General features: G+C 38.1%; 1 protein-coding gene across 16 annotated transcripts in view; it reads left to right on the top strand.

Annotated features, from left to right (window-relative positions):
- The window catches only part of WDR63 (WD repeat domain 63), a 34,147-nt gene that overhangs the window by 909 nt on the left and 16,664 nt on the right, over nt 1–16,574 (top strand). For 5 of the 16 annotated variants that reach the window (XM_026057613.1, XM_026057612.1, XM_026057607.1 and 2 more), the window contains exons 1-7: nt 844–928; nt 1,371–1,598; nt 6,985–7,118; nt 8,418–8,459; nt 13,530–13,711; nt 14,275–14,379; nt 15,246–15,410. In XM_026057613.1, the coding sequence (XP_025913398.1) occupies nt 1,573–1,598; nt 6,985–7,118; nt 8,418–8,459; nt 13,530–13,711; nt 14,275–14,379; nt 15,246–15,410 (654 nt within the window). In that variant the 5' untranslated portion in view covers nt 844–928; nt 1,371–1,572. Of the gene's footprint in view, nt 1–7; nt 90–843; nt 929–1,044; nt 2,112–6,958; nt 7,119–8,417; nt 8,460–13,529; nt 13,776–14,274; nt 14,380–15,245; nt 15,411–16,574 lie in introns of those variants that run through there. The other 11 variants (XM_026057610.1, XM_026057618.1, XM_026057614.1 and 8 more) reach the window with 11 other exon arrangements.

Below are 16,574 nucleotides of genomic sequence, written 5' to 3'. Positions count from 1 at the left end.
ATTGCACCCAGTCTCCAGCTGGCCCGTCTAACTCATGGTACAAGCAGCAACGTAAGCAATGGCTACAAAGAGAGATGAAACGGGACAAGGTAAAAACAGGGAGAGTAGCAGGATTTTTAAGCAAGCAGTGCGGGAACTTCCTGGCTGCGGGCAGGGAAACGGAAGGCAGCGAGGCTCCCGGTGCCCGGGGCCAGGACCGGCGCGTCCCGCGGAGGGCCCCTGGGCACAGTGCTGCAGCTCTGCACACACACAAGGAAACGAACGCGGGGTCTTGCACGTTTTACAATGAAACAGGGCAAATTAAATTACTTTTAAGCGTCTAAAGTATGAAAGACGTATAATAAAAATCTTGGATGCTAAAACACGATGCGTGGGGGCAGCTCGTGTGCTGCAGTAGGATGCCGGCTTCGGCGAGCAAAGCTCGTAGCCTAAACCTGCGAAGGGCGCTCATGAAACCACGGCCCGGGCGGGAGGGCCGCCCGCAGCGCAGCGGGGGCACCAGGCGCGGGGCTACGGCAGGCAGAGGCCACGCAGGGCCAACGCCACCAGCGGCCGTGGGTCCCGGAGAAGCGGGGAAGGGTGAAGCGGGATCGCCTCATCCGCCCCCCCGCGCTCCCTCCCAGCTGGGAGCTCCGCCATTCCTCCACCTTGCACCGCCCCCGCTGACGGGCCTGGGGCGCCCACAGCGCGGCCGCCTACAAACCCCACCATGCTCCGCTCCCCACGCGCCCCGGCCGGCACCCGCGCAGGGCATGCTGGGAAGTGTAGTTTTTCCGGCAATGTCCCCGCGTGAAAACGACCAATAGCAGCTTCCGCAGCGGGGGGGGGGCGGGTTTGAAAAGCAGAGCGCTGATTGCCTGTCGGCAACGTCAATCCTGGTCGCCCCGTCGCCCTAGCAACAGCCGCCTGCTAGCGACGCGGCGGGCAGGTAGGGGCGGCTTCACGGGGCCGGCGAAATGGCGGGCGCAGCCGGGCCCCACACGAGCGGGTTGGGGCGGGCGGCAGAGGCGGGAGGCTGCACAGAGGGACGCGACACAGGCGCCGGCAGCAGCGGGCGGGCGGAGGGCGCTTCCGAYAAGCGGGGAGACTCAGGAGGCTGCTGGGAATAAAGCAAAGCGTTCCCAGACCTGCAGCCGGGCCCTTGCTCTTCTGAAAATAACCCACAAATCCCCCCTCCGCCCCGGCCCGCTCACGCAGTTTTGTTCCAGCAGCTTAGCTTTCACATTTAAGAGATGAGATTTGTATTTTTACCTTTGCTCGCAACAAAAACTGGAAAAAGCCTGCCTGGTGTAAATCTTTATAACGTTTCTGGACATGTTGATAGTTCAAAAACCATGACAAGGCGTGTGCTACTGTGTTCTTCCTGACAGGATCAGGTTATGGCGACTTAAGCATCACATTTATTAACTGCTAACAAATTTGGACAACGCAGCCCAGCTGTCCCAGATCACACCAGCAGCTCTTTCCAGTGCGGCGTCGCCTCTCCAGCACCGACCAGTAACAGACGTGGGCAAGGTTACGGTAGTGCAAACTTCCGCTCTTCCACACTGATGCACCCTCTTTCCTGGAATTATGGCTTCATGCTTCCATAGCCAAATGTATTATGGTTGTTTTTAGAAGCCCCAATTTGATTTTTTTCCCTTCTACTAATTTGTCCTGTTACTGCTTGAAATTGTGCACTTCTGGCAACTGTCATGTCCAGTGACAGTGTGCTCCATAATTTGACTAACTTGTGCAATAAAGTGCTTCTGTACTGCTTTTGTTTGCTTTCGATCCATCCCTTGATAAGCGCATGTGATGCCAGCTAGATCTTGTATTGTGAAAGACCATGAATAATCAATCCCTGTTCACGTTCCCCCTCCCTCTCATGATTTTATTGTTCTATCGTATCCTCTTCAGTCATGTCTTTCCCAGGCTAAAAAAAGAGCCCTAGTTTATTCAGTCATTCCTAGTAYGAAAGATGTTCTATATACTTGATCATCTAGGTTGTCCTTTTTTGTGCCTTTTCCAGTCCTATTATATTCTTTTTAATGGAAGAAAGGAGAGAAACAGAAGATAGTATTATACAATGTTACAAGGAAGTTTTCCATTTTCTTCTCTCTGCTTTCTTGGTAATTCTAAACCTATTCTTCCCCATACTGTATTTATCCCAGAATCTGTAACTATCTCTGTGGGTTTTTTTAAGTAACAAAATCTGCAGCTAGTTTATTTAGGCCCAGTTTCATGGAAACTTGTATGTGTGAAATCAGGTACATTCAAATAGAACTATTCGTATGCCAAAATGATTTGGCAATTGCCAAAATTCTGGCTTTACTCCCTACAACTTATACAATGAAGTTGTATCCAAATACGTACAAGCATTATTAAAAATACAAATTTTAGTTTTTTGTATTATTTGCTCTTTGTGTAGAGCAAAGTATGATACATTTAATTAAAGCGAACACTGTATATGAATTTATGTACAGATTAGGTCATTTTCAAGATGATATTTTTAACAAGAGCACCTAAATGTTTACAGGCAGAAATGTGATTTTTAACTTGATAGTGACACAACCAAAAAAAAAAAAAAAAAGCAAAGTGTGTTTTTGATTATTTGCTTGTAGTGTTTTTGTTAAATGGAAGTGCACTCAATTTTTCAGTCATTCTAAATTGTAGTAAATTACAGTCCTAAATTAGTAATGCACACAAACTTGACCTTAAATCATTCAATTAGGCAACTAATGAATCATTCTGCCTCCTCAGTTCAGACAACATCTTTTGCAGTACTGTTAATTAATTAACTTTCTCCTTCTGCAGTACCTAGCAACTTTGTAGATTTGTTTTATAACTAATGTAATTGTTTCAGTCCATTAAATGATTAGGAGAACACTCTGATGTTCACTTTTCCCTTTAGCCAAAGGTCCATCTATGAAATAAATTAAGCTACAAAATGTCAAACAAAGTTTTCAAATATTTGCAGATCTACTTGGGCTTTACCAGTTAATGAATGTGACATTGTGTTCTGCTAAAAATTTGGTGAAAATTTTGACTCAACATATTTATTGAAAATTTTTAATGTAATACATTACCTACTTTTTTTATATAAAACACAAGGCAATGTATGTGGAAATTTTCAAGGACTTTTTTGTATTTTTGTACTCTTAATTATGTTAATTTACATGTTGTTTCCAACCTCATTTGTCAATCACAGAATCATGAATTTATACAAGTGTTAATGGAAAGGAAAAATACATTTGCATATTTTTATACAAATGTGCATGTTAGAATCCTTTCTAAATAAACAAAGTAGAAATATCCCTGAGGATAGGAACAAACCATAGCTGAAAATTTTCCCTTAAAATTTAATTTAAGACTTTACATTGTATGAAATCCACAAAAGAARCCACTTATTTTCTTGTGTCTTGCTTGCTGATCGTAGTCTAAAAACTTAACAAAAGGTACCTCGTAACATTATTTATAATTAATTTTCTCTTTGAACTAAAAGAAGGCATATTTAGTAGGATAGTGCCAGTGCCTGGCATTATGACATGAGGAATTATTAAAGAGGAGGTGGCCCCTAGCCCATGGTTCTTGCTTGCAGTGTGTTGTCACTGCCATCAGCCGYAGGCACTGGGGTCTGCATGCTCTGCCCCACTGCTGGCAGGGACAGCAAAGTATGACAGTACCCACAACCTTTTGCTGGCTCAGTAATGTTGCCCAGGACTTAGTGAAGGTTGGGAGCACTGGTCTTGTTTAGGAATGACAACCGGTTTGTTCAGTTAGCTCTTGTTCTGCCAAGGGCTCAGTTTTGTAACCTGAGATAATTTGCTAACAACGACCATGTTTTCAGACAGCCCTCTTATCTAGGAACCTCATTTTCCATGGGTCTTCCTGATATTATTTGGTACTGTGTGTAAAAACTTAGGGAGTGAAAAATAGCTGCAGTTAGAGGTAACTTCTGAAAATACTAGCTTTTATCTTAAACATTAGGAACCATTAGGGTTTTTCTTTATTAATTTCCTTTTTGAAGGAGGTGGGGTGCAAAAGATTGCTGTTTAGTACCTATTTTAGAGTCTTTGTTTCATGGCAGTTTCCCACAGAGAAACACCTGGAGGTTAGTAGCATAATCCCCTTTAAAAAGCAACCAAGTCAAACAGCTTTGCATATATACTTAGTAAATGCTATAGGCTTGAATGTGCTTCCACTGAAGTTTTTGGAAGTTCTGCCCTTGCTTTCTCTGGAGGCCTTAACCGTTTCCTAACCACTGACAATCATGTGCCCACAAGATGACAAATGGGCAGACCYGATATGTTATTTGGGATATTGTAGAAGGAGATAACTAATTAGTACTTTTCTAACCGTTCTGGATATAACTGTCTGTTTTCCAGTTGGTTATGTTCTGTGCTCACAGATGGAGCCATAAACAGTCCTTACTGATTACTGTATTAATTTACAGTGCCTAAAAAGGGACACTTTTTGTATGAATATATGCACACACCCCCACAGTCACCCACTGCCTTCGCCAGCACTCCTATTGTCTGTATACTGCTATGTGTACCTCTACACCTGATTCTTTCAGTTAAAGAAATTAGTTGGAAACCATTTTCACTTTTTAAGGGAAGTGCTTTAACTGTTTTTAYAGGTAAAATATTTTTTAAGTCAGTCAAAGGAAAGGGGATATTTTTACTTGCAAGTTGTTATTCTACAAAAAAAAGCCATGTGATTTATCTCAGGCCTTTCAATGTTTCCTCTATTCATGTGACTTAGGGTTTATATTACTCAGTAAAAAGACCTCAGAATTTCCAAATTTGCTTTGCTTCAGTATATAATAAGGAAATGGTAAAGTAAGAATGTGACTGTAATTTATATAATGAGGTGGTTCATATTGTCTTCCAACTGATTTCTAAAAGAGCGGGCCTCTCCTGTCCTGGAGAGCATTGTCTCTTTTAACTGGCAGCATCAGGGTCTTGTTTCAAGGTAGAGTAGCCACAGAATTCCTTTATAAAATGGGCCACAAGGTTTTATTTAGAATATACAATGGGGTGGATAGGAAATGGCTTCAAGAAAAAAAAAAAAAAGAGCGAGAGCGCAAAAATTAGCCTCTTTTAGCTATCTGAAGTGACACGCAGTCTTTAAGTTAGATAGCCCTAAATCTTTTCCAAACAAGTGTTTCAGAACTTTAAAATAAGCATATTGTTCAGTGTAGAGGTTCCTTTTAAATACTATAATTTGGCAAATGTGTTAAATGTGAATGTTAGGCATAATAAATGTATTGTCAATGTTCGTAGTCTCACATCTTAGCAAAAAGGCTGTGAAAACAAGGGCAGGAAAACCGCTTAACTTTCTCCTTACAGTCATTATACATGATTTACTTGAACATTTTTTGTTAATCTTCCAAAATCTCTTGCAAGGCAAAAGTTTCAGAACGTTGAAACATTAAATTGTTTTGTGCTGGGGTTATCCTTTCTGGCAAAAGCAGGAAGTCTAAGTTGATACAGTTCATGAGATGGAATAATCAAGGGGACCATATTTGCCATAATCACTAGTGAAAAAGAAGACTGTCTGACTCTGCTCTCATTAAAGTCAATAACAAAATTTATCTTGAATTCATGGGAATTTAATTTAGGTCCCAAATCTTGTTATCAGTGACCATCTCCAAACTAAAATTTAGACTGAGGGCTAAAATTATACTGCTTACTTCTAGAATATTTGACAACCATGTTGTAAAACAGAGAAACACCATGCTTCTCAGTCTGGGAATGAAAGACCAACCCGAGGCAGGAAGACCATTGAAATTGCAAATGCACAGACCATGCTGTATTTGCTTTAATGTTCACACTTTTTTAGGCTTTTTCATTGGGGAAGTCTTTTTTTTGCCTGAAGCCCTTTGATGGTAAATGTGTTGTCCACATGTCCAAGAAGACCAGCTGTAGCTCCTGTTGGAGTTCATGAGAAATAGCTGTTATATCATGACACAGGTGTTAAAGGTGCAGACTCTTCCTGTGCTATAAGTGCATCTACCTTCCTGTTATTGCTGTTAAAATTATAGTAGTATTCGGAATACTGTAGGTGCAATGTAGATATTAAATAGCTCCTCTCCCAGTCAGCTTATAGTCTTAACAAAAAGAGTAGGGGACATGGGAGAGGAGGAGGGAAGGTTCAGGTCCTTAAAGAGGCTTGTGGCAGAGACCAAGAATCTCATTGTCCTTGTCCTAGTTAAATGCATCTAGTTATTCTATAATAATATCAAACAATTTTCAATACTCTCCGTAACAAAATTTGGACCATTCCCATTTAGTTCTTTTATTGGATGCTGTGTGTTTATCTTCCACATGATGGTGCTGGAGCTGTATTTTGTGGTGGGGTCCTGTCTGGTCTGTACAGTTGGCAGGCTGCATTTCATTTCATTCTTTGCAGTGGAACAAGTCAGAAAACATTCCTATTCTCATCCCTATTCTAGATATTGGGAGGGAGAAGAGCAAATGAAACAAGGTAGCCTTTCATACAGCATAGTCTCCAGCTGTGTGGTTGTTGGCTGTGATTAAATCTGCAACTGCTTTCCAGGTTTGCCCTGCACAGAACTACGCTGACAAATGAAATGGAAATAAAAAAGCACAAAATGCTTTGTGCAGCTGTGTAATGATTTACACTTAAAGGACATTGGGACAAATACTTACAACTATAGAATTTTCACCTGTGCTCTTTACATGGTAGCTCAGGTTCCTAGATTTCCTTGTGAGTAAAACCTATCCTATTTAAAACTTTCACTGTTTTGGATAATCAGTTTCATACTTAATCACCTTGGATAGAAGGAGTGTTTCCAGGTGTTACATATCATATCTAAATAGATTAAGTTTGGGAATTAAAATTCTGCAGCATACTTCTGGCTTTAGATGAAAATAATATTTAATGATAAACTATAGAAAATTGTGGGCCAGATTTTCACTCATTTGAGGTCCATTACATTGTATGTTTACAGCTCCTTGATGATATATGTCTTTCTAGAAAGAAGTCTGAAAAAATGTCAAAAAATCTCATATCCAGCAAGTCCTCCTTAAAAAGTCCAAAAGGCTCAGCAAAGAAACAGAAAGGTGAAAACAAAGCTAAGGAATCCTCCAAAGGAAAACGAAAACAGATTGGTATGTATGGTATTGCAGTAATGAAGCAATAATCTGGTTTCACATGACACCTTCCTTAATTATTTTGGGCCCAAACGTTTAACTATATATGAGAAAAATTAGAATATGCTGCTTTATATAAACAGCTGAGAGATCTATGATTACTGATTATGACTTTGTAACCAAAACATGGAACATAACAAAGCTACATTATGATATTTACACTTTTTCTTGGTAGTTTAATAGTTTGTGGTGTTACAGAAGAAGTACTGAATGGGAACTTGGAAAGCTTAATATGTAGGTGTGGGGAGAGTCAAAGATTAACTTAGTCAAGGGAGCTAGCATCAGACACAGAGGGGTATCCCCAGGAGCGGGAGTTTAGGTGATCAGGATCACACTAGGAAGGTACAGTAGTAGATTTTGAAAACAAATCTCACAATTTAATTGCAGTGCATTTTATTACGTTTTTCTGAGACGTGATGAGMTGCTACCTCAATTGTGCCATTTATTAAGTGTACACTTAATGAAGTGTAAGCTAATGTGGTTTTGCTATATATATATATTTTTCCAGTGATTCATGCACATTCACAGAAAGGGCGAGAATATACTCTTGCTGTCCCCCCGCCAGTGGCAGCCACCTCCCTGAAGCCTGATGTCTCTTTTTAATCACCTTTTCCCTTCCAGTTGATTAATAGCTGTTGGACTGCAGAGAAGACTCTGCACCTCAATGCTAATCTCTTCCTGTTCTACCTCGCTGTGGAGTTTGCAGACCCTCTCTCAGGGGCTGGAGTGTGCCTGAGTCCTGCAGCTCCCTGCCGTCCCGAGCAAGCCTGCCCACTGTTAGAAAGGGGTAACATCTGCTCCTTTCTGCACAACTGCCAGTTCTGCTACCGTATGTTAGGGAGCCTGCTCCATTTATCACCTCTTTACATGACATGTTTTGCATGCTAAGTGCCCCAGGCAGATGCTATCAGGTAACAGTCACTGCACTTTTCGAAGCACAGAAACTGCAGTGCACACCACAAAATGAGAGCTTTCTTATGTTGAGCATCTGCTCACAATAAAAATGAGCTTTAAATCTCTGTAGTTTCGGAGAAATGCTAGCACATCCTTAACATACACACTTTATTTTCAAGGGTTCTCTCTTTTCTTGTGTTAAACTTGAATTGAATGGAAATTATTTTTTTTCCTCTTCACAGATTAGTTTTAAATATATGTAAATATTTCAAACACTGTCCTGACAAAGAAAGAATTGTATATTGATAGTTAATTTGTTAGGAAGAAAAAATACTGATTTAACATCATACTGTTATATTTCAGATAAAAAGGATGAAGAAGTTAATCTATCTATGGCTAGTATAGGTAAGTGCTATGATGATTTGGGTTTATAGTAATAGTTTTGTAGAGGAACTGGGATGAGGGGAAATAAAGATCATTACAGCGGAATTATAGGATGCAAATTTCTTGCATTTAGTAATAGTTAAGCAATTGAAAGAAAACCTTGAAATACTTTTATCATTTTTAGTTTTTCTTTAATCTTTGTCAAACCATTATTAAATCTGATGAGAAAATGTAGATCATTTGTGTTTTTAATCATATATATCAATACACATTGATTCAGTAGGATGACACTTTGTAGAACAAAATAACATCTGCCACTGAAAAGTCACAAGATATCAAATACTTCTTGCGTTATCAGCATTATCAGCATAGTTATCAGCAAGAAAAATGTGGTTTTACTTTAAGTGTGGCCAAAGTTATGAGATAAAATATGAAATCATTTGAATTGAAATATATTGCTTTACCTTAAACACCTTTTTTTTTAATGTTTCTTCATGTCTCTGGTTAGGCTTTTTGTCTGACCTGATTTTTGCAATTTTTTCTTATATATAATATATAACTTACATTGACGTCAATGTAAAATTTATATACGGTTTACAGGAACAGCTCAAAGTGTTATCTATCTTCTTAATTAGCTTTTAATGGTGCAGCTTTTATTGCTAAAAGCAATAATGTGGCAAACTAGGAATATATACACCAGGTAATTTTTAAAGAAAACACAAATGGCTCTTGCCTGAGTGAAAATTGCGCTCTCTAATTAGGTTCACTCAAATGGGTTGGCTGCAAATAATGGAAATGCACAATAAGTGATCCCTCAGATGATAAAAGTGTTACTTTTAAAATCATATTTATGGTGATCCTGGAGATAATTAGTATTGGCTTTAAGAGAGAATTTTAACTCCACCTAGTGGCAAATAAAGTTAGATTTGTATTATTGCATAATTGTTAGAAACAGGAAAAAAAATCTTACTATATACAGACACTGTCTGTGCAGGATTTAAACTTTATGCATGTCAGCTCCTTAGCATAAGACCTTCAGTTGTCTTGGAGCTTTTTGTCCCTTTGTGAAGGAATAATAGCACAAAATAAGAGCTGTGGACTGTTACAAATGATATGAACACAATTTACTATTATAGCACAAAGTGAAGCCTCTTACTAGATGCTACACTTTTTACTGGAAAAAGCAGCATTCAGTAAAAATATTCATATTAGTAAGAATTCCAGTATCAGCTCCTTTTGTTATAATATAGAACCTTTTAGACTGAAAGATGCACATATTTTAATTCTGATCATTACTTTGTTTTTAAATTGAATTTACAGCAATTGAGCAGTGAAGAACGCATCATTTAAACTGTGTCTCACTCTGTCCTCTCCCCTAATGCTATTTTATTTTTCTTAGCTTTAATGCATGCTTGTATTGTTTCATTTAACATTGAAAACTGCATCTCTTTGAGAAAATTTTTTAACATCAACATTTGTGGAATAAACTGTATGCATTTGAGTAAAAATAATTTATCAGACGAGCTTCTTGAAAAACAACAGTTACTCCTGGTTAGAATTTTTGACGTATCCAAAAAAAAATCTATTTTTTCAGTTTTACTTAATTTATTTTGAGCCATTTCTCTTCTGCAAAAATTTCACATAAGAGGTCATCAAAAACTGTTGTAAGAATTGGGAAGTTAGGTTTATAAATTTTCTTTAGGTTCTGGCTCTCTTACTTGCATGAGCCACATAAACCAACTCTGAGGTCTGTGATATATTCACATTTGCTGTTCCTTTGCTCCTTCTGTGCTTTCTGGCCTATGGGCCATCTGTGTATGGCAGAGGATGGCAGAGTCATACCACATTTGGTGCACAGCGCTAAGGTTTCTATGCTCTTGGCTTGTGAGAGCATAGATGGCAAAGAGGATGCCTTCTTAGTCATGGTTTGGATGGAAGGTATTCCACTGTAAGGAATGGGGGCTGTTTCACTTCACAATACTGAATATTTACATACTTTAAAAAGTAAATGTAATTTGCAGTGCCAATATATTGAAATGTAAAGCATACCTCTACTGTTGAGGCTTGTGCTAGAGTTTCAGTCTGTTTCCTAATGACTTCCTAATGAGGGATGCCTCATGCCCTTGGCTAGTGGGACCCAGGACCAGATCAACTTTTCAGTTTCTTAAAGGAGTAAGTGTTTTAAATCACCCTAGATTAAACACTTTTTCTCAGTGTGGTCTCACAGCCAAATTGATAAACTAAAGAAGGATCCAGGTCTTGGACTCCTTAGCTACAGGGATTAGATGTCAAAAAGGCAAGCACAGGCACTCCAGAAGACTAACCAGAGCTGACTTGGTCTAGTCTTACCAATAGTGAGGCTGGACCAGATGGCCTCAGAGGTCCTTCGCAACCAGCATTTCTATGATGCTGTGATTCTTGGAAGCATCCAGCATCCTGTAAATCACAGCAATCCTGGAAATCTGTGAGACATCAAAAAAGAAAGCAGTGCAATATTGACTACAACTTGYGAAGAAAGAGTACTAATAAACTACACATGCTTATTTTCTGTATGCCACAAAATAACTAGTGAATCCCAAGTAAACCATACCTGGAATACTGCAGGGCGCACCTGCRGTGTCTTAGCATTTCATTAATTTTAGTGGATGACTATGGCAGAGTGGGTGCAGTGGAGGAACAGCCCTGAAAGGGTTTAAAGGATAAATGTCAGATTCATCAAATGTCATGTATTATGTGATAGGCTTATGCAGAGATTTAGCTTCATGGATGATAGAGATTAAGAAGGATTTATTGTTTTGTCAGTTCTAGATGGCTTAGGTTAGAGATGGCTTCTCAAAACATGCAAAGCCAGCTGGTCGATATCATCACTTTAGCTATATCCACTCAAGTCAAGATACACAAAAGAAGAAAAAATGCCACAGGTGCTATGAATTCAGATAATACATTAAATATATCAAGTAAACAAAAAAAATAGAATAAAACAAAGAAGAAAGATAGAAAGTATTAGYTATTATCACAAAACCAGTCAATTTCAGTACCTAATAAAAATCCTGTGTACAAGTATCCCTAAATCCTTTCCATTTATGAGTTAGTCAAAAAAAAAAAAAAAAAGCACATTCAATGTGAGCATCTGCTAGCCTTCTCAGACAAAAGTATAGTGGCCTTCATGAAGAATACTCATATTTTTTGACACCTATGAGACATACAGGTTGAATCTGTTACCATGGCAGTATTGGCAAGGAAGAAGAGAGTCTCTCAGGCAGGCAAGATTCGACTTGCTGGGTCTATACAGTTCTTAGTCACTTATATCTGTTATATAAGCCAAAAGGCACAACGTAATTTGTGAGGGACCATTGTTAGTACATATGGCTGATGAACACTTACAAGAAGCCCATGCTACTGTGTGCTAACGTCAGATTCTGAGTGGCTGGAGTGTAGTCCTTGCTCACCCAACTGAACCCATCCTCGCTAGAAATGCTAAAGATAACAGTGCCAGAGTTAGGATAATAATTAGCTGTCTTGGTCTGAATCAGTATGAGTGAACCTAACAGAAGTCACATGCACAGCAAACAACAGATATATTCTCCATCAAAGCAGTAAATAATCTTATATCTGGTTTGAAGCTCAGCAACCTTGCTTCAGTCTCATGTAATAGTTAAAAAATAAATTCAACTACACTCTGAACTGGATGAGAGGAAGATGAAAGTTCCAAATCAGAAAAGCATGCTTATTTGGAATGGTATTTAAGCCTTATTTAGACTAAACATTGGCTTTACATGGTACAGCTCTATAGGGAAGAACTAGAGTATATATTGGAGGGATTTCTTAAATCAGAATCATGCAGTTGTGTCCTTAGTGTATTAAAAACAGTCTATTTGTGACTGTTCACCAGTGCTCTTAATGACCCATTGAACAAGAGAGAAGACCACCACCACACAACCTGTGATACCCCCTCTGAGAAATCCTGTTAAACAGAATGCCTATCTTCTCCCCCCCGCCCAAGATGAAAGAAGAGAATTAGGAGATGACAGTTCTGTCAACAACATGAGTACTGCCTTAGATATATGAATACATCTTCAGAATTTACAGTAATAAAGACAGCAACTAAATGCATGGATATAAAAGTCAACACCTGTTCTTTACCCGTTATCAAATGTTAGAAAGTCAGTATTATTAAAGTAGATTATTTCCATTTTGGAAAGATAAAGATCAAAGAAGGGTAAAATTCTCCTAGAAATTGCCTTATTGTGAAAACTTTTACATAATTAAAATAAATGATAAATATAAAAGCCCTCCATTTGACAAATTATCAAAATCCAGAGCCACACAGTTTTCCATAAGAGGTTTCTTTTCATTCTGCTTTCCCTTCCCCTGCTGGCTTTCAGTAGCTGGAACTAAATTGAAAATACAGACCGTGGTCTGAAGTTCTTCTAGCCCACTCCAAAGATTTAAAAGCAATGAAATCAGAGCAGACAACACTGAACATTTTTTCCTGTATATGTAACTTTGGGCGTATAGAGGAAGGTTCTGTAAACTTAAACTTTGTAAAATTTATCCTTAAACAAACAAAATGATTTTGCATAATAGGAAAGATTTTCATAAATGAAAATTAAACAGGCCATGGATTTGTCAGCCTTTTTACCAACCTAAAAACCACAAGGAGACCAGATTTTCTACTGTCACCATCAAAACTAGGAAATGTTTCTTTATACACCACACATCAATTCTGGGCATGAAACTTACTGCATCGCTGCTAGAGCTGGTGTGGTTTCTTTTCGTTTTCCTTTATGTATGAATTCAGATTTCTTTTTCCTTTCCCTTTTCTTTTTCTTTTTTTTAAGATAGCTTATGTTAGAAATAATATAAATTCATTAAGCAAAAAATGTGAGGTAGCATCTTTTCAAAGATAAACAAAATTAGTATAATTTGCACTCCCTGCCTCCCCACATGCCAAAAACTATGAACCCAGCGATTCCAAGGCATCCTGCTAGGAAACTCAGACAGTAATTCAGAGATTATTATTAAGCTACATGTTTATGTTTATATAACACTCTGAATTTGTTTGTCATGCAATTTTGCTTTCTTTCATAGGCCACCCGGAAATCTTTCCCTTAGTTTTCACTACACAGACCCAAGAAATCTTTAACTGCCGAGTTGATGAAGATGTCACAGAAGAAAATCGTTTCAAACTTATTAAAAAAGAGGACATCATTGAGGACCTGAAAACAAGAGCAGCAGTTTCTGATTTCCACCCTGTCAAAAAAGTTGTCCTAGTATGTAGTGTATTTCATTCTCACTTTAAGACTTTATTCCGTCAGAGCATACATACTTTTAATGGTAAGGTCTGTTCTTGTTTGACCCTTTGTAAACACATGAATGCTGTAATATCCAAAGGTAATAGGTCATGGACCATTGTCACCTCCAAAAGTTTCTCATGGCTCATCATGCACCTTTTTACTAACTTTGGATTGAAAAAATGCTAAAAGTAACATAAATGTTACTAGTTTTAATTCTGTGTACTGGCAGAGGTTGACATATTTGGGCTTTCCGTGATTTGTGGCCTACTTATTAAGAACCTGTAAAAAAACAGTTTCTTTTCTGTTTAAGTCTGTTTATGAAAAATGATTGCTATTTTATCACACAGTTACTTTTATTACAAAATAAAGTCTACCTATGCTTTTAAATTAGCATGTGAAATTCTCAGTGATGACCACAAGATTGACCACAGATGCTGATTTTACACAATGACATTAGTGATAGCTTTGTTAGTAACAGGCTCGTGTTTTTTGGATGTTATTTGCTTTCAATTTTCCATTAATTGTTTTAACTGAAATAGGAATATCCAGGGGAAGAACTTCTGGTAGTTTTTGATGCAGAGTTGCAGTATGGACAGAATTTTCATCTTGTTGCTACTGAAGAAGCCAAGGAAAACCTTCTGAAGGTAAGGAAATCCAAATACACCCCAGCATTATTATATCTAAAAATGTTTCAGAATCTTGTCTCAGATATGTTATTCGGGATTGGTATTGTATTCATAAGCATCTGATGTGCTTGGCATGCCAGAATATTTCTCTGAAGCTAATCCAACCATGAAAAATATGTGTATCACAGTAAAAATGCCTTTTTTTTCCAGAGAAAAACAGAACTGAATTTTTGTATTTTCCTTCAGAGGGACCATTATAACCCTTTGTTGCATTTTTATCGTAATGGATAATTCCCTCTGCCAGCACCCAGGTTTCCAAGCAAGAAATACATTTAAGAGATTATAATGTAGGGGGCACCTTCAAAGTAATAGTATACATATTTTTCAGAATATGTACATGTATGTTCTTCAACTCAAAAATGTTTTTGAATTCTAAATAACTCCAGATGCATAGAGGATTCCGCCTTGTGCAATGTGTCATAAAAGAAGGTTTATGGGCATTTTTCAACATGACTCCGTCACCCAGCATCAGGGGAAGTAACAGTTAATAGAAAAGCAAATTGCAGTTCCAAGACAGGAAGGCCTAATATAGGAAGTCACTATAAATTCTTTTTTATATAATAGTGATGTTCTTTCAAGACTATAGTATCTCTCTAGTATTTACAAATTAAATATGTAATATTTATTGGAAAATTCTAATGCACAGATGGCTGAACAGAGCCTAACTGTGCCCTTGGGTACAACTGAGTGTGGCCAAATTTATTACATTGTGACAACAGTAAAGGCTGCGTGCATTAAGATTGAAAGCTGAGCTTCTAACTCATACTTACATTTTGGTAACAAATTTTTGAACAAGCAGTATTTTCCATTGTTTGATGTCATAGCTTCCAGAAACTGCAGAAGAAGAAGAAAAAGAAAAAGAAGATGATGAAAATAAAGAGGGAACACTAGAAGAGTGTGTTTATAAGCCTCCTGTCTGCAAACCTTGGGTTTCTCTTGGCAGTGAAAAGGAAGTTGAAGAAGAATCTGTTAAAGACAGTGTTTCAAAGGTCAGAATCAATGCATGTTATGCAATCAAATGAATATCACAAAAACAAACTTAAAATAATTTCCTTAAAAGCCAGAAAATTGAAAGTTGCCAATGTAGTTTTACTTGAGGTCTTGTTCTATTTCAAAAAAAAAAAAAAAAAATAGAGAGAACTAGCTCATCTTTTAAGGAAACTTGAAGTGCTTCAGGAACAATTTTTTACAACTGTCCCCTTTAAATTCTGCAAATGAAGCATGTGAGACTGCATGGAACATGTTTACTTTTTAAGCTGTAAGATGAGAGTCCTGATCATCTGTGGTCATTAACTGTCTCTGCCACTTTTTGCTCAGTTTACTATCTGGACAGATTATGAGGTTGAATCACTGTAATTATATTCTAAGGACCTAGTTCTATTTCCATGTAGCCCAATGAACTTTGTTTCTTCATATGGATTGTATTTAAGTAGTATTTAAAACTTATAAGGACTCTCAACCTTAGAGTAAATTATACCAATTACAGTTATTAAAAGCTGGCTTTACAAAAGGGCATAATTAACTGCATCTAAATATTATACTTCAAAAATTTTAAGTCCAAAAAATAGATCCATTCACAACCGTCATCAAACTTGTGATGCATTTGGGGTCTGTGAGCATTTAACTGTCCACCAGTGAATTTTATTCATTACCTTACTCTCTGCTCAGGGAACATGGCCAAAATTTTGATAGTTCTCAGCATCGGGACATATTACTTATACTTAAAAACATGTCCGAGTGTTCTGAGGCTAATTTACAAGCTCTAAATTTAAGCCACGTTAGCAGTCCAAGTATTCTGTGTTCTACCATGCTGGCAAGGTCCACTCAGTAGTATTCTCAGAGTGTGCCTGTTAACCAAGGCTTTGTAGGAAATGGAGTTTGAGGCAGCAACGATACTCTTTTACATGACAAATCCAGCAATTAAAATCTGCCATTGCCCTCTTCCTTCCTTTCCCACTTTCTCATCTTCTCCATCCCTGTCTTGAGTCACCTCCTCACCCTTGTCCTGCCATAATTTCCCCCAGTTCTGGAGGCAGGTGAGTACTGTAGCCTGTTGGTTTTTGGGGCAGAGCGGAAAGTGTTAAGGCCTCAAAATTTTACTCCCTACTTCAACTTAGGGAATTTTAAGTATTTTATATTAAGTATAAATTTGG

The sequence above is a fragment of the Apteryx rowi genome, unplaced genomic scaffold (genome assembly GCF_003343035.1).
Source record: "Apteryx rowi isolate R43461 unplaced genomic scaffold, aptRow1 scaffold_14, whole genome shotgun sequence".
NCBI lineage: Eukaryota > Metazoa > Chordata > Aves > Apterygiformes > Apterygidae > Apteryx > Apteryx rowi.
This window is presented reverse-complemented; position numbering and strand designations above follow the sequence as displayed.